The sequence below is a fragment of the Pochonia chlamydosporia genome, chromosome 5 (genome assembly GCF_001653235.2).
Source record: "Pochonia chlamydosporia 170 chromosome 5, whole genome shotgun sequence".
Lineage (NCBI taxonomy): Eukaryota > Fungi > Ascomycota > Sordariomycetes > Hypocreales > Clavicipitaceae > Pochonia > Pochonia chlamydosporia.
This window is the reverse complement of record NC_035794.1, coordinates 1,824,812-1,838,745: the sequence shown is the minus strand read 5'-3', so window position 1 is coordinate 1,838,745 and position 13,934 is coordinate 1,824,812. Positions and strand designations below refer to the sequence as shown.

General features: G+C 48.2%; 6 protein-coding genes across 6 annotated transcripts; all 6 read right to left on the bottom strand.

Moving 5' to 3' along the window:
* Window positions 1-202: 202 nt before the first annotated feature.
* On the bottom strand, window positions 203-2,604 carry VFPPC_05861 (amidophosphoribosyltransferase; the record flags this gene model as incomplete). Its single annotated transcript, XM_018284984.1, has 13 exons — window positions 203-245; window positions 299-647; window positions 716-743; window positions 797-874; window positions 935-951; window positions 1,002-1,209; window positions 1,279-1,295; window positions 1,350-1,711; window positions 1,765-1,917; window positions 1,989-2,135; window positions 2,204-2,246; window positions 2,323-2,515; window positions 2,581-2,604. 13 exons carry the CDS (start codon window positions 2,602-2,604, stop codon window positions 203-205), a joined length of 1,662 nt encoding a protein of 553 aa, XP_018141917.1.
* A 1,166-nt stretch (window positions 2,605-3,770) lies between these two features.
* VFPPC_05860 (1-aminocyclopropane-1-carboxylate deaminase) lies at window positions 3,771-4,900 on the bottom strand (the record flags this gene model as incomplete). Its single annotated transcript, XM_018284983.1, has 2 exons — window positions 3,771-4,630; window positions 4,696-4,900. The coding sequence occupies 2 exons, from the start codon at window positions 4,898-4,900 to the stop codon at window positions 3,771-3,773; spliced, it is 1,065 nt and encodes a 354-aa protein (XP_018141916.1).
* A 499-nt stretch (window positions 4,901-5,399) lies between these two features.
* Window positions 5,400-6,139, bottom strand: VFPPC_05859 (short-chain alcohol protein; the record flags this gene model as incomplete). Its single annotated transcript, XM_018284982.1, has 2 exons — window positions 5,400-5,747; window positions 5,798-6,139. 2 exons carry the CDS (start codon window positions 6,137-6,139, stop codon window positions 5,400-5,402), a joined length of 690 nt encoding a protein of 229 aa, XP_018141915.1.
* A 1,395-nt stretch (window positions 6,140-7,534) lies between these two features.
* Window positions 7,535-7,966, bottom strand: VFPPC_05858 (hypothetical protein; the record flags this gene model as incomplete). The annotated part of the gene is made up of 1 exon (XM_018284981.1): window positions 7,535-7,966. One exon carries the CDS (start codon window positions 7,964-7,966, stop codon window positions 7,535-7,537), a length of 432 nt encoding a protein of 143 aa, XP_018141914.1.
* Window positions 7,967-8,880: 914 nt separating this feature from the next.
* Window positions 8,881-10,448, bottom strand: VFPPC_05857 (phosphotransferase enzyme family protein; the record flags this gene model as incomplete). Its single annotated transcript, XM_018284980.1, has 3 exons — window positions 8,881-9,335; window positions 9,396-10,182; window positions 10,371-10,448. The coding sequence occupies 3 exons, from the start codon at window positions 10,446-10,448 to the stop codon at window positions 8,881-8,883; spliced, it is 1,320 nt and encodes a 439-aa protein (XP_018141913.1).
* Window positions 10,449-11,033: 585 nt separating this feature from the next.
* On the bottom strand, window positions 11,034-13,487 carry VFPPC_05856 (glycoside hydrolase family 55 protein; the record flags this gene model as incomplete). Its single annotated transcript, XM_018284979.1, has 6 exons — window positions 11,034-11,203; window positions 11,264-12,689; window positions 12,754-12,917; window positions 12,973-13,062; window positions 13,121-13,259; window positions 13,320-13,487. 6 exons carry the CDS (start codon window positions 13,485-13,487, stop codon window positions 11,034-11,036), a joined length of 2,157 nt encoding a protein of 718 aa, XP_018141912.1.
* Window positions 13,488-13,934: the final 447 nt, after the last annotated feature.

Here is a 13,934-nt window from a genome sequence, read left to right as displayed (position 1 = left end):
GGATGGCTTGCAATCTTGCTCGACGAGATGAAAATTGAATGAACACACTTTTGTTTTTATTATGAATATGCTTTCTATCTTTTAGCCACAAACGGAAATTGATAAAATCCATGGCAACTCGCCGCGCGCCGCGGACGAGCTTTAGATGCAGTCTAAGAAAATGACGAGACACACTCAAAACAACCGCCACCGAAATACCTCGCTATTTTTCGTGTGAAGCAAATTCGCCTCCAAAGTTGTACAGACTGCCAAATACGTTAGTCACTCGACAGCACATACTACAAGTTGTCAAACGTACCTGACATCTTCGCGGCGGTCTGGAGTTTCCCCAGCATCCGGGAGTGAGTTCAACGGCCCTGAACTGCTAACCACGCCAACTTCGTCACCACCGGCCGGAACATCATTCATACCGGCCTTCTGAGCCGGCTTCCCATGCCGAAGTTCGCTCAGATGGGCGAAATAGCCTTCTGGCACATCTGTGACGTATTTTCCGCAGAAAACGCCAACCTCAAAGTCTTCGACCTGACTTGTTCCTTCCGCAGCCTCTCTACAGGCATCCTTCAAATCCTCAAGACCCTGGAAAATGACTTCGTCGGCGTGGATATACTTGGCAACTTCTTGCGTTGTCTTGCCATGCGCAATGAGATCTTTGATCGTGTTAGAAGGACGGACGTGGGGGCTGCAATGGTTATCATTTTGGGAGGTTGGTTCTTACCAGCAGGATCCGCAAGGTCAATGCCATACTATTCACATTATTAATATTGTTTCTAGACTGAGGTGCAATATGAAGACTTACGATATGCGGATGTGTGCACTCTGGGGAGCATGAAACGAATATAACGCGAGTTGCTCCGGCTTCTCTTGCCATTTGGACCTAGAGGATATCCTTGTTAGTGGTGCCGCTGGTGAATTGGCACGAGACGCGCTGACTCACAATTTCCCGCGAGGTAGCTGAGACATTGATTAGTTGGAGATTCACAAACAAAGGGGGATTTACTTACTGCCACGGACGAGACTGTCGTCGACGATAATCAAATTCCTTCCCCGGAACTCAGACTCTATCGGCGAGAGCTTACGGCGGACACTCTTCTGCCTTAATGCTTGGTTGGGGAGTAGAAATGTGCGGTGAACATATCGGTTCTTGATCAAAGCCGTCACGTATGGCTTTCCTAGCTCGTTGGCCAGGGAGACGGCAGCGATATTACTCGTCTACATGCAATGATTAGCTTATGCAATGTGTCCAGGCATATGCCTGATAGTGACTGGAGAATAATTTACTTCAGGAACAGGGATGACTGTAAATATTTGTCAGTAATTTTGCACAGATAATGCACTTATATCAGACGTACCAGCATCGATATCCTTGACTCCATCCTCTCCAAGGACTTCCCTGATCTTCTTGGCCAACTTTACTCCCATATTTTGCCGACTGCGGTATACAGAAATACCGTCTATGCAGGAGTCTGGGCGCGCAAAGTATACCATTTCGAAGCAGTCTGGTGTGTAGGATCTTCTCTCGACAATCTGGCGCATTATGGGTGCCTGTCCTTTCTCAATAAAGACGGCCTGGCCAGGAAGAACATCTATTATATCACGGAAACCCAGCTGCTTCAGTGCCACGGATTCCGAAGCCATGAAGTAATCCGTCGCTCCAGGCAGGGTGGTTGAAGGCCGTGAGCCCAGGCAGAGGGGACGGATACCGTTGGCATCCCTGCTCCTGTTAGAATCTACAAGTTGACACTCGTACAGTTCAATGCCACTCACCTAAAACCCAGGATACCGAAACCTGCAATCATCGCAGTGCATGCAAATGCTCCCTGACACATTGAATAAACGTCACCAAGCGCCGTGAAGATGTCCTCTGAGTTGGCACGACGTTTGCCGAGCTTCTGAAGACCATGGGCGAAAATATTCAAGCTGAAGGGTACCAGTCATCAGTATCGTATTATGTGGGAAGGAGTAAGGCGATGTGAGATGAGGCTGCTTACAGGAGCTCCGAGTCTGAATCAGAGTTGACATGTCGGCGAGCTTCCCCATCCAAAAAGTTGCAAAGGTCCTGGGTATTCACGAGATTACCATTCACACTCATCGAGATACCGTAGGGAGAGTTAACGTAGAAAGGCTGTGCCTCCGACCTACAGTCCCAATCTCTGTCAGTATTGCTCTGAAAGGGTACTACTTTGATACCGAGGGTAGCACCTACGCGGATGATGTTCCTGCAGTGGGATAGCGCAAATGGCCAAGACCTAATAAACGTTGGCTTCAAATTCCATCCCGAGTACATTTCCGGTCAAGTTACGGTTGTGACTCCTGCTAACTTACCCATATAACCAGGGAGATACTGAAGACGAAGACCCTCAGTGAAAACCTTGGAAGCAGTTCCGTTTCCTTTACATTGATACACACGGCCATTCGAACAACTCGTTATCCCTGCGGCATCTTGACCACGATGTTGGAGAAAGTATAAGGATTCATGGAGCTCCACAGCAGCCGTAGTGGCTTTTGTGTCCCCCAACTGAGAGAAGAGTCAGCATTTGGAACTGAGTTTGTAGCACAGGCCTATATCGGAGGAGGACGGACCAGGAGAGCGGCAACACCGCACATTTTATCAAATATCTAACGAGTCGAAATGAAGTACCTTCAAAAGAGGTGACAGAGTCTAGGGAATGAGTCTAATGGGCGAAGTTGGGAGTGATTGACAGGCTGGGGCAAAAATTTGTAATTTTTCTCATGACTACTGGTGATAATCTCTCAGTAGTGTCTGGTAGGTGTGGAACCGGCAAACCGGATATTCGCGGAAGTAAGATAGCCCGGCTCCGTATTCTCTGGTACCTTGCCTGTGTTGGTGGCTGCAAGGCGTTTTCTATTGTTCGAATGCTTGCTGCAAAAATTCACTGCATCCTCTTGGGATTGTTTTTGTTCCTGCATTATTGCTGATGCTCTAATGCACGATGCAGCGCTGCGAGCAAGGGCTTTTCTCCTAGGCTCGGCGTTGCATCGGCCTTGCTTACATAATCAATGGTAGATCAACATCGTGTAGCCCGTTGTGTGTTGCATGATCACATTTTCTTTGCAATATTTTTTAGGTATTTTTTAGCCTTTATTTTGTGATAGTCTGTTCTCTGACAGTATCCAAAACAAAAAGAGAGAGAGAAAAGCGACGTTAAAACATGCGTATATACACACAATATGCCTTGTGCTTCTGCATATTAGTGCGACTGCGGCTTACACCAAGAGACCATTTTTGCACCCGAAAATTAAATGACTATTTCTTACCTTGCCTAGAAGAAGAAATTATATTTTCCTAAATCGTAGGCAAAATTACTTTAAAAGCGCCGAGGTTCAGCAACCTGATGCACCAAATGTAACCCTCCTCATACCGGGCATTGCTATCTGGGACGGAAATGTAATAAGTTTTGGGTGTAGAAATGCCTGAAACGTCTTTCAGTTTGTTAATTATGTTGACTATGAATATGCTTAATACTGATGCCGTTTGACATGATGTTTTCCTTTACTAATATTTAGGTTCCACGGCATCATCATGCATCGTCATGCGGCCGCCGCATCATAGGTTCGACGTACTGAGTAGTCAATGATACGAGTATCAATCACAAACACAATAGAAATTCCGAAGTAATGAAAGATAGTTTTCTTCTCGGAAGTTAACACTCTGCTGCATGAGCATCGCATTCTCAAGCGACAATCGATGAATCACCTATTTTGTCCCGTCATCCATCCGTATCTCTGAAACGAATTTGCCATGCATCATCTCATCGCAAGTCAGGATACGCACTCAGAGAAAGTACGCCTCCCGTGTGTACAAACAAAACATTCCCCTCGAGCTCCCCTGCTTCTACCATTTCGCAAACTCCCGTCAAAGCCTTCCCAGAGTACACAGCATCAGTAATCAATCCCTCAGTACTCGCCGCAAGCTTGATGCGCTCTTTGGTCCTATCATCTAACTTTCCATACCCGCCGCCATGCCACCTGAGGTCAACCTCGAATCTCTCATCAGCTGGACTCTGGTCTTCAAGCCCAATCTTGGTGCCGGCTGTCTTTATGATGCCCGAAACGAGTTCCACGAAGCTCTCCTTGGATTTCGGGCCCGCTGCCACACCTATCAATCTTCGTCGGCGAGGTGTCTCCCCCTTTTGCTTTTGAATTTGCTCTGCTAGTGCGAAGCCCACCGCCATACCACCGATTGTGCTTCCAGACATGGAGGGGACAACGATAGAATCGAAGAACACGCCCATTTCTTCTTCTTTCTGCATAAGCTCAAAAGCCCATCTTGCGTAGCCCAATCCACCAAGCGGATGTATCGAGGCCCCGGACGGTATCCAATATGCTTGACTGGTATTTAAAAGTTCCTTCGCAGTAGTCCCTGGTTCGATCTCTCTTGTTGCAGACATGAGATCAGTAAGCTGCACATTCCCCTGCTCCTTGTAATTATTGCTAATGATGGAGTTTGCGCTGGCTGTCCTCTCTGGGACTCTGTCGGCAACGATTAGGACAGATTTGAAGCCCAACTTTGCTCCTGCTGCGGCAACTTGGCGGACATGATTGCTCTGGATCCCGCCCTCTGTGACGAGGTATTCTGGCCGTGGCGATTGAGAAACCGCATCAGCAAGCACTACAGAACATTTTGTTAGATGGAATTTTGCGTATGATGAGAGTAGGAAACTCGTTTAGTCATACCATATTCCAACTTGCGCAGCTTGTTGCCACCACCTCCCCCAAGACCGCTGTTCATGTCCTCGCGACAGACATATAGGCGGACTGGAGACTTCGCATTCCGACCGAGGTGAGATGATAATCTATCCAGGGGCTCGATCACAGGCGGCGTAGAGAAAGTCAGAGGTAGTCTCGGGATAGAAGCAAATGGTTCTGGGAGCGTGACCATGGTGACGTTTGGTCGTTTTTTTTGTCGTTTTGTTTTGTGAATGCTTGGTTGCTGAGCTGTGCTTACACATGTAGTTTCTCAAATATAATACTGATGTTTGGGAATTTTATCAAGGTTACATCGAAACTGGAATCACACGACGTGTAAACGTGGAGAAAGGAAAAGTACATGAAGTCAAGTATCTTGATGACAAATTACGAACTACCCCATGTTTTGACTCCGTTGTCGCACGGTGCCATCAACTTCCTTCCTTTGGCGGCTAGAGCGGATGTTGGCGCCACATGCGACGAGCTTGAGGATACGAGTCAAGTTGCTACATGTACTGATCAGATTTCCTAAAATTCAATATTATTACTTTATTGCCGCGTACTATCGGGATACACTCTTATACGGCCAAACTTGTTAGAGCTAAAGAATACCAAGGTCCAGACACTTAACATTCCTTGTCCAAGACTTGCAATGCCAACAGGATGCGTTGATAACCTCCATGAACAATTCTCTACTTTGCCTCCATCTCAAAGGCCTGCTTATCCTTGGGCTCATCGAATAGCTCCCAAGCTTTCTCTGCGATGCTCTCAGGGCTGAGGGTCTTGGGGTCGACAACGCCCATAACGCGCACCATGCCAACATGCACGCCCTGAGGACCATACACCTGCGCAAGAGATTGGGTCAAGTTGCGCTGAGCAGCTTTGACCAATGACAAAGTGAAGATTTGAGTGACAGGATCTCGAGAGATCCAAGTTCCTGTCACGAGAAAGGAGGGCTTGGCCATAGCGTCAGACTGCGCGAGGCTTACAAGCTGGGGAAAAGCCCACTGTGCTGTGTGAAGCAGAGCCGTATTGGTGATCTAGTACTAGTGTTAGTAAGGTACTGCCAAGATGCTGAGGGAGTTCTCACCTTGAAATCATATATCATGGCCTCCTCTGTCTCGTCAGATATAGAGGTGGGACGGATGACAGCCGCATTAAAATAGACAGTCTCAGGAATTCCAATATCATAGCTTATCTGTTTAAGAGTCTCCTTGAGACTTGGGCCATCTGCAATATCTGCCACGTATGTGTGGACCTTGGTACCTGGAGCTACAGCCTCGACCGCCTTACGATCGGCGTCGAGCTGTGACTGTCGCCTGGCGACGAGACCAATCGTGTCATATCTCTTGGAAGCAAATACCGAAGCAATGGACCTGCCAATACCAGGGCCACAGCCGATTAACACGAGTGAGTGCCGTGATCCAACCATTGTATATGGTGTAGAAGCTTGTTTCAATTGAAGTAGGAGATGGAATTGCTAAATCTTAATGCAAGCAATGAAGTCTCGGTTGTTGTGTAAATTGAATGCCCTGTGATACTTTCGACTTTGCCATCGTATATATACTTTTCTGAACATTGCTGTTGTAGATTATTGATAATTGTATGTCTCATCGCTTTAGTCTCTTTGACGAAAGAAAAGTATCAATTGTGCTGAAAAATGCTGACGATTGGTATTGTTGAAAAGTGGCTGGCCAAGACGGAAAAGTCGGCTCATAGTTGGTTGCTTCACCATTCAGAGGCATTCAAGAGCGCCAACCGCCAAAGGTTAGTTCCCCATTTGGATCAATGCTTGGTAGTGGCTGGGCCAATTGTGTCTTCTTTTGCGGCTTACACAACTGATTGCGGTTGGCCGATTTGGTATTATACTGAGAATTTTGCATCACCAAGTTGCGCCAGGTGCTCGACGTTATGCTCTGGAACGGACAGAACCAGGCCAACCCAGACAGCTTTGGCATGTCAACACCAAGTTATTGTGCATCCGCGGCGCCTGTATTCCGAGAGGTGATAGCGGCGTAGTCCACAAGTATGATTCTACCAGACTTCATTTCTTATTGGAATAAGAACAATAACAAATAGTCACTACATAAAGAACATTGGGGACGAAGATCATATTTGGATTGAGAAATTCAAGTCCGATCGCGGTGCCGCCATGTCTTTAACTCAGTGGCTAGCCCCGACACCACCGGATATTATGTCTCAGCTGCTGAAAGTTCCAGTTGAATTTGTTGAGCATCTCAAGAAGGAGAAGCAGGTCTGGTGCTTATATGAGCAGTAAAGTATCCAGCTTGCTCCGCCTCGAGACAACCTTCGCGCAATACCCTACATGGCGTCTTGTATGGGCGACCAGTTGCCTTCGATTTGATTTGGTATAGAATGTCAGGTTTTTTCCTATTGCTTACCTTTGTCGGCGACATAAGCCACCGTCGAAAGTTCAGAAGCAGATTGCTTGAAACAGCTATGGAGGTACTTTGGACAAGTATAGAAATTTGTTGTATAAGTCTCTCTGGGAACAATCTCCAGTCCTAGTCCCTGGTTCCATGATCAAAGCCACTTGATCAAGGGCTGACTGTTAACACTGAACTGTGGTCATACAAATCACCTGCGTCCATTGAGATCAAACTCGCTGCATCAGACGGCCATCAGGTTGGAAACAAGTGCATAATTGTAAACATCGTAAGATAAATGAGTGACACGGACTTCTCCTTCTATCAACTGATCAAGTAGTTCAAACAAAAACAAAAATTGGCAAGCAGCCATCTAGATCACGGCAGACCAGTGGTACCTAAGAAGCGAAAGTAAAAGAATTGGACCATTCAGTCATTGCCTATTCGTCGGTATTACCGCCCTTCTTCCATGGCACCTTGAACTGGGGACCACGAGCTTCAACAGATTTACCTTCATCCCCACTGACCTTGCCAGTTCCCTCCTTGTTGTTCTTCCACCACACTCTGAAGAATTGGGGCGCCCTACTTTCCAGGGTAACAGCTTCCTCCGCACCACCCTTCTTCCATGGGACTTTGAACTGAGGCTGTCGAGCCTCAAGATCAGCAGGTTTGTCATCCGAGGCAGCGTTGACGGGCTCACGGCGACCCCAGCTTGGAATATAGCCCATGACCTCTTCGAGGGCACTCTCCGTCCCTTCTGAGGCAGCATTGACGGGCTCGCGGCGTCCCCAGCTTGGAATATAGCCGGCGGGCTCTTCGAGAGCACTTGCCGGTGCTGGAGTCCCGTCCGGGATGGGAGAGGCGATGGCCATAATGGCCAGGAAGGCGGGTGTAAGGAGCTTGCAATGCATGCTGATGGTTTGTTGGGTTGTCTAGCGTAGATTGAGGTGGATAGGTGCTTATGCTGATGACGAAGCTGATGTGATGCAGACTCCAGTGGTCGGGAGATCGGCGAGTCTTATAGTCCCTTGAGCATCTAATGATTGCCTAGTATGAGCTCAGTGCTTCCAGATAAGTTGGCTAGATTCCAACAAACGTACGGTAGGAGCAATTTTGCTGTCTGTGCTGGTAACAGTGTTAGCTAGGGATGCTTGGTGTTGGCCACTCGCTGTCCTGTCAAAGACAAATAAATGCTGCACAGCAGCAAACACCAACCATGTTTGCCGGTCTTTTTATATCTTTCTAACATTGACGTTTATGATGCAACCTTATATGCTACGTTCTTTGCCAGCTCAGGGGGCCAAAACAGATCAAAGTTGGCATCCAATAGCAAACAGTGTCTAAAAAGACTGTAATCTAGGAAACGACACAACAAAGTTGATATTTGCCCCAAAAAAACCGGCAAACGTGGCAATCTGGAATGGTCAATGTAGGTCGTCGATGAGTGTCGCCATGTTGCACATCCCGGGCTGATACAACTGCATCTCTGCGCCAAGTTGGATTCGCTGCTTCAGTCATACAAAGAGACATTTTTTCATGACTCAATAATATACTACACGATAGGCTAGTCGAATAAATATAAGCTAAGCGTTTCGGCCGACCGTAGTCAGGGTTGTAAATCGGAACGTGTGCTCTCCTACGGCTTAATCCAGAGCATCTACAATGTATGTTGCAAACTATGTGAGAACTGTTCTGCCGATACAAGGAAATACTACCGGGCTCTAGATTTTATTAGCAGCCCAAAACAAATCATCAAAACTAGTGAACCGCCGAATGCGCAAAATGTCTAGACACTCCATTGGCACAACATGTCATCAATAGCCTTCTCCGCATCTGCTTTAATCTTGGTGTTCTGCTCAGCCGTTCGCTGATTCAGTGCCTCCTCACTTCCCAGTTGCCACGGGCAAAGTAAGTCAATGAAATCGTTCAGCTTGTTAAGCACTTCCATCCCTGGTATATCGCTAAGAGGCAGGCCACCACGCTCCTTGAGTGACTTATGCCAAGTTTCCGCAAGCTGCCACGCCTCCGCATGTTTCTCTTCCCCTGCTTCGGAATTGGCACTAAAGTCGCCTGTTAGGATTGCTCGTTGAAGCTTGTCCGACTCTTGTTCATTCGCTGTTCCGTACATATCCTGCAGCGAGGTGAAGAACTCGTGGGCTGGGTTGGTTATGGCCGCCCAGTCAAAGTCAACGACGCCGGAAATTCGCTGCTTATCCGGGTCGTATAGCATGTTGCTCATAGCTGTAGAGTTACTGTCAGCAGGTATTTGCAGGTAATCAATTGTCTGGAATCATTACTGACTGAAATCGAGGTGAACAAAAGCCAACTTGGACATATCAACACCTGCCTGCTCAATAACCCTGCGTAATTTTGCTCGACTAAAATTATCAATCCTTTCGCGGAGTCCGTTTGCTTTCCAGCCCTGAATAACTTCGCTATTGTCTGCGCCTTTCAGCTGGCAGAGTAATTGGTGTCTCCAGACGTCGTCATACTCCTTCCACGGACCACCAGGAGAAGACTGCATGGTCTCTTGGCCAGATACAATATCACCAGCAGCGTTGATGGTCAAGCCACCAAAACGGTCAACTCCAGGTGGTAATGTTATCCCTTGAATGGCAGAGAATATGGCAGCAATCTCAATGATGATCGAATTTTTTTTGCCCATGTCAAATGTCTTGAACTGCTTGTATAGAGAAGACCCGGTTAGGTACTCCATGACGATCCATCCAAACCCTGTCTCGTCGACGGGATTTGGGTCTGTGGCTGCCTTCCAGGCAAAAACAGCCGGGACAAGATTGGTATATTCAGGGCCAACTCGTGCTATGGCGTCACGAGCGAGGTTTATTGCCGCAACTTCGTTTTCAACACGGTTCGCATTGTTCATACCCAAGGCCCTCGGATTACTTAGTCGTACAATCGCGGTTGAGATCCCTTCCGACGGGGGCAAGTCTGTGCATGGTTGTCTTGACTGAGACGCTGCTGCGAAATGTTCCGCTGTAGCCAATGAAGATAGCGATACTTTGTAGATGAAGTTATTGTATGGAAAGGTTTGATCTTCATTCCATCGCAGAGGCGTGATATCGGCGCACTGCTCAGAAACAAAATATTGATCAGCAAAATAGTCACAATATATAGCTATCATGTGATCTTATTGCCACGGGGACCTGCATCGCCCTCCAACTGTTCTGGTCCAATTTTATGGAGGGAAGCGCGTTGCATGTGAGAAGGTACAAGCATAAACGACTCGAGTTTGCGCTGCAACCAGTGTCTACATACCTCGAGGCCAAATCCACGGATTAGGTTTCTCACGACGGTCATACGACGCTCGTAGCCTTCTTTGTTTTCATGAGCCATTGTGGCTTCCTTTGTTTTTTTAGATGAGCGAAGTTGTGTAAGCAGGTTGGTGTAGATGGTGCATCAAGGTTTTTGTGTCCAGGAACGTTGGTGGTCCACTGTAACTTTTGTATCAGGAACATCAATTGCGGAGACTGTCATCCTTGTGCTGACAGCAAGTTGAATCTGGTTCTAAATTTCACGGTTTCTGCCTACTGTACCGAAGGACCTTCCTCATTTGGGAAGTTGGATCTTGTTACGCCAGGAGTCATGGACACTAACCAACAGCACATCCACACCTTGAGAACGGAAGTCATCCGGTTGAAGCCTGTTCCGTCACGTCTGAGGAGATATTGGCTGGAATGTCAACTGTACATCGTTGATATCACGTGTAACGTGCAGAACCGAGTATCTCTTTTGTCCCAAGTTCACAACTAGACACATGTTCTAGGTTCCAGGCGTGACACTTTGGTTCGTCAATGGGCTAGTCTTATGAGACACACGACCGCACGGAATGCAAGCATGCTGTAAAGGGAGAGGTTAAGAGGATATGTACAGATTGTTTTAAAGAGCGTATGTACAGACAATATAATGTATTTACAAACTTTAGGTCGTGTAGCGACCGATGTCTGAACCCGGATTCCATCCTCCAGTGAATCCATTCTGTGCCTGGATGTCAGTGCCATCGCCAAGACGAAGAGCAACGCTGGTATCCTTGGCGCACAAGCCGTAAGCCTGAAGGTTCTTAGGAGTCTTTGCAATGTAATGCATATATTCTGTAAAACTTCTCGTCAGTAGTCGAATACTTCTGTGGTTAGATGGATGTGACCACTTACTCTGGCACTGGTACGCCCCAGCACAGCCCTGGTATCCGGGACCGCTGAAGAACGCCCATGATGCTGATCCGTAGAAGTAAATATCAGATCCTCCGTTAATGTAGTTGGCGAATCCCATGCGGCAACGCTTATCACCACCGCCACACCACGAGAAATCAGGATCACCCCATCCCTGAACATCGGCCGTCCATGGCGCCGGAGGGATCTGTTGCGTGTTGTCGCCTTGCTCGTAGTTGGTCTCGCTTTGCAAAAGAGTAACGACAACGTTGGAAGCAGATCGGAGGTTAAGCTGATAGAGCCACCAATGTTCGCTGCCCAGAGCATGCAACCAAGTTCCCTTTGTGGACTCAACCAAGGCACCACCCTTTCCGGCGATGCTAGATCCGCCGTTGAAGCCTTCGGTAATATGGTCTGCGACCCAATTCCAGACGTTCTCAACATAGGCAGAAGATCCCTTGGCGAAATGCATGCCCAAGAATGCGGCCTGGCACTCCTTTCCGGGGTTTGTGCAAGCATTAGTCAATGGTGTTGCGCCGCGAGTTCCGCCGACAGTGATAACGGAGTTCCAGAGAGCAACATCGCCTGGATTTGAGCCAGCAGCTTGGAACTGGATGATGATAGCGCCTGGCAGGACGTCTGCGACGGTGAAGCGCATGTCTTGGATCTGAGCTACACCTACATCGCCTGGCTTACCAACTTGCACGACAGGCTTCGGACTAGATGACGACTTGAAGAAGTTTCCTGCTCCGGAGATGGTGGACCATGCCTCTCCAACGATGCGAGACCCAATTGGGATAAGGAGAGTTGACTCAACACGGTAGTCGCCGAAGGGGAAGTAGGCAATCTTCTTATTATCGGCAGCGTACTGGAGAACTTTGTTTAGTGCCGCAGCTTCATCGACGGAGCCATCACCTTTGATGGTCTGACCGCCATTTTGCTTCGAATCCTTCACGTTGATAAAGTCCGAAACAGGGTTGTTAGCGAAAGTGGGCGCCGCAATGGAAGGAATCTTGCCGCCGGGAGCAACACCACCAGGGCGAGTGGTGCCAGAGTTTGTCGCGCCGTAGATGGGGTTACGACCAACTGTGTTTCCGAAAGAGAAATTGTTTACGTGACTGGAGGGGCCGAGGGCTGTACCGCTAGGCAGCTGTACAATGTTCGAGTTGGTGTCCTTGGTGAGGTTGTCGATGACGATGGATGGATATACCGAGGAATCGAATGTGACACCAGAGTTGATGGACTTGCCATCGACAATACCAATAAAGGGGCTGCCGCCGGTATTCTTTACACCCGTGCCGACGGTGTCAAAAGTTGGAGCGAGAAGGGTGATGGTGTTACCTCCTGAGATGAGCATGCCGACGGTGTTTTGGTAGAAGTAGATGTTCTTGTAGAGCGCCTGCTGGTGGCCGTTGTGCCAGATGCCGTTCTGAGGAATAAAAGTCAACGGCGGTCCGTTTACATGATGATTATAAAGATGCAAAAGCACTTACAAGTCCCTTCTCAATTCGGACGTCGGCGAGTCCAAGGGTTGAGCCTCGGCCAAGCTTGATACCAGTGTGTCCTTCACCGTTGGTTGAAGAGGGCATTTGAATCTTGATGTTTTGAAGCTGGGCGACCTGAGCGACTCCCCAGTAGAGTGCAGTAAAACCCTGGCCTAAAATGTTTGTCAATACACGCCGAACATTGTGGAAGAGTTCATCCCGCCTTACCTGCATTGACGGCAGTAGTGTCAAGAACCAGATTCTTCAAGCCAACAGCAAATGAGATCTCACCAGACACTCCTGTAGAAGGATCCTGACCTGCAATGCATGCTGGTTAGCCTTTTGCCGATCCTGTTTCAATTATAGAGAACCTTACCGTTGAGAAGTGTCTGGCCGTTGAATCCAGCGGCAGCCTTCAAAATAGGAGGGTTGGTCGCATCGCCCATGAGAATGGTATCGGTTCGCATGTTGATAGTCTTGCTGATCGTGTATGTTCCAGGCGGAATATAAACCACCTGTAATCTAATTGTAAGTGCTCAAAGCTCCAATATAACAACATCAGGGCAAGAACATACACGGGGCTGCGATGCAAGCCATTGGTTCTGACGATTACCATTTCCAGCAGTATCGATCGCGCTTTGAATAGCTCCCCCATCACCTGGATTGACTGTCTTGAAGACTGGATAAGAGCCCGGATTGTCTACATGCGGAGCATACCCTCGGGCGGCACCGGTATGGTCCATGTTGGCATACCAGAAGCTGCTGGCTCGGGGATTGATCGAGCCTTGGCCAGCGGGAGAAGCCGAAGCCACTCCCACCACGGCGAGAAAGCTCACTAGCTTTTGCAACATTGCAAAAGAAACAGCTATTGGAAGAGGCGTCTTAGATAAGTGAGCTTCAGATCGGCCTGTGAAGTTGGAGGGATGCCACCAGATCTTCAAAGTGTCTGCAGATCTTTCCAGGACTTCCTACTTATGATATAAAATCTTCACCTATGGAGCTGGCTAGGCCAACGCCAACCCAAAAAGATATTGCCAGCCGAGCCATCATCGTGACTACTACGTCGAGAATTAACATTTGAGGAGAGGACCGGCGCCATGGTCTGGTTAATACTAGCTAAGTGGATCGGGCCGAATTGCGTTGTGCCCTGAGAGTCCCTGAATAGGGTCCGGAGTGGACTGATTCCCATG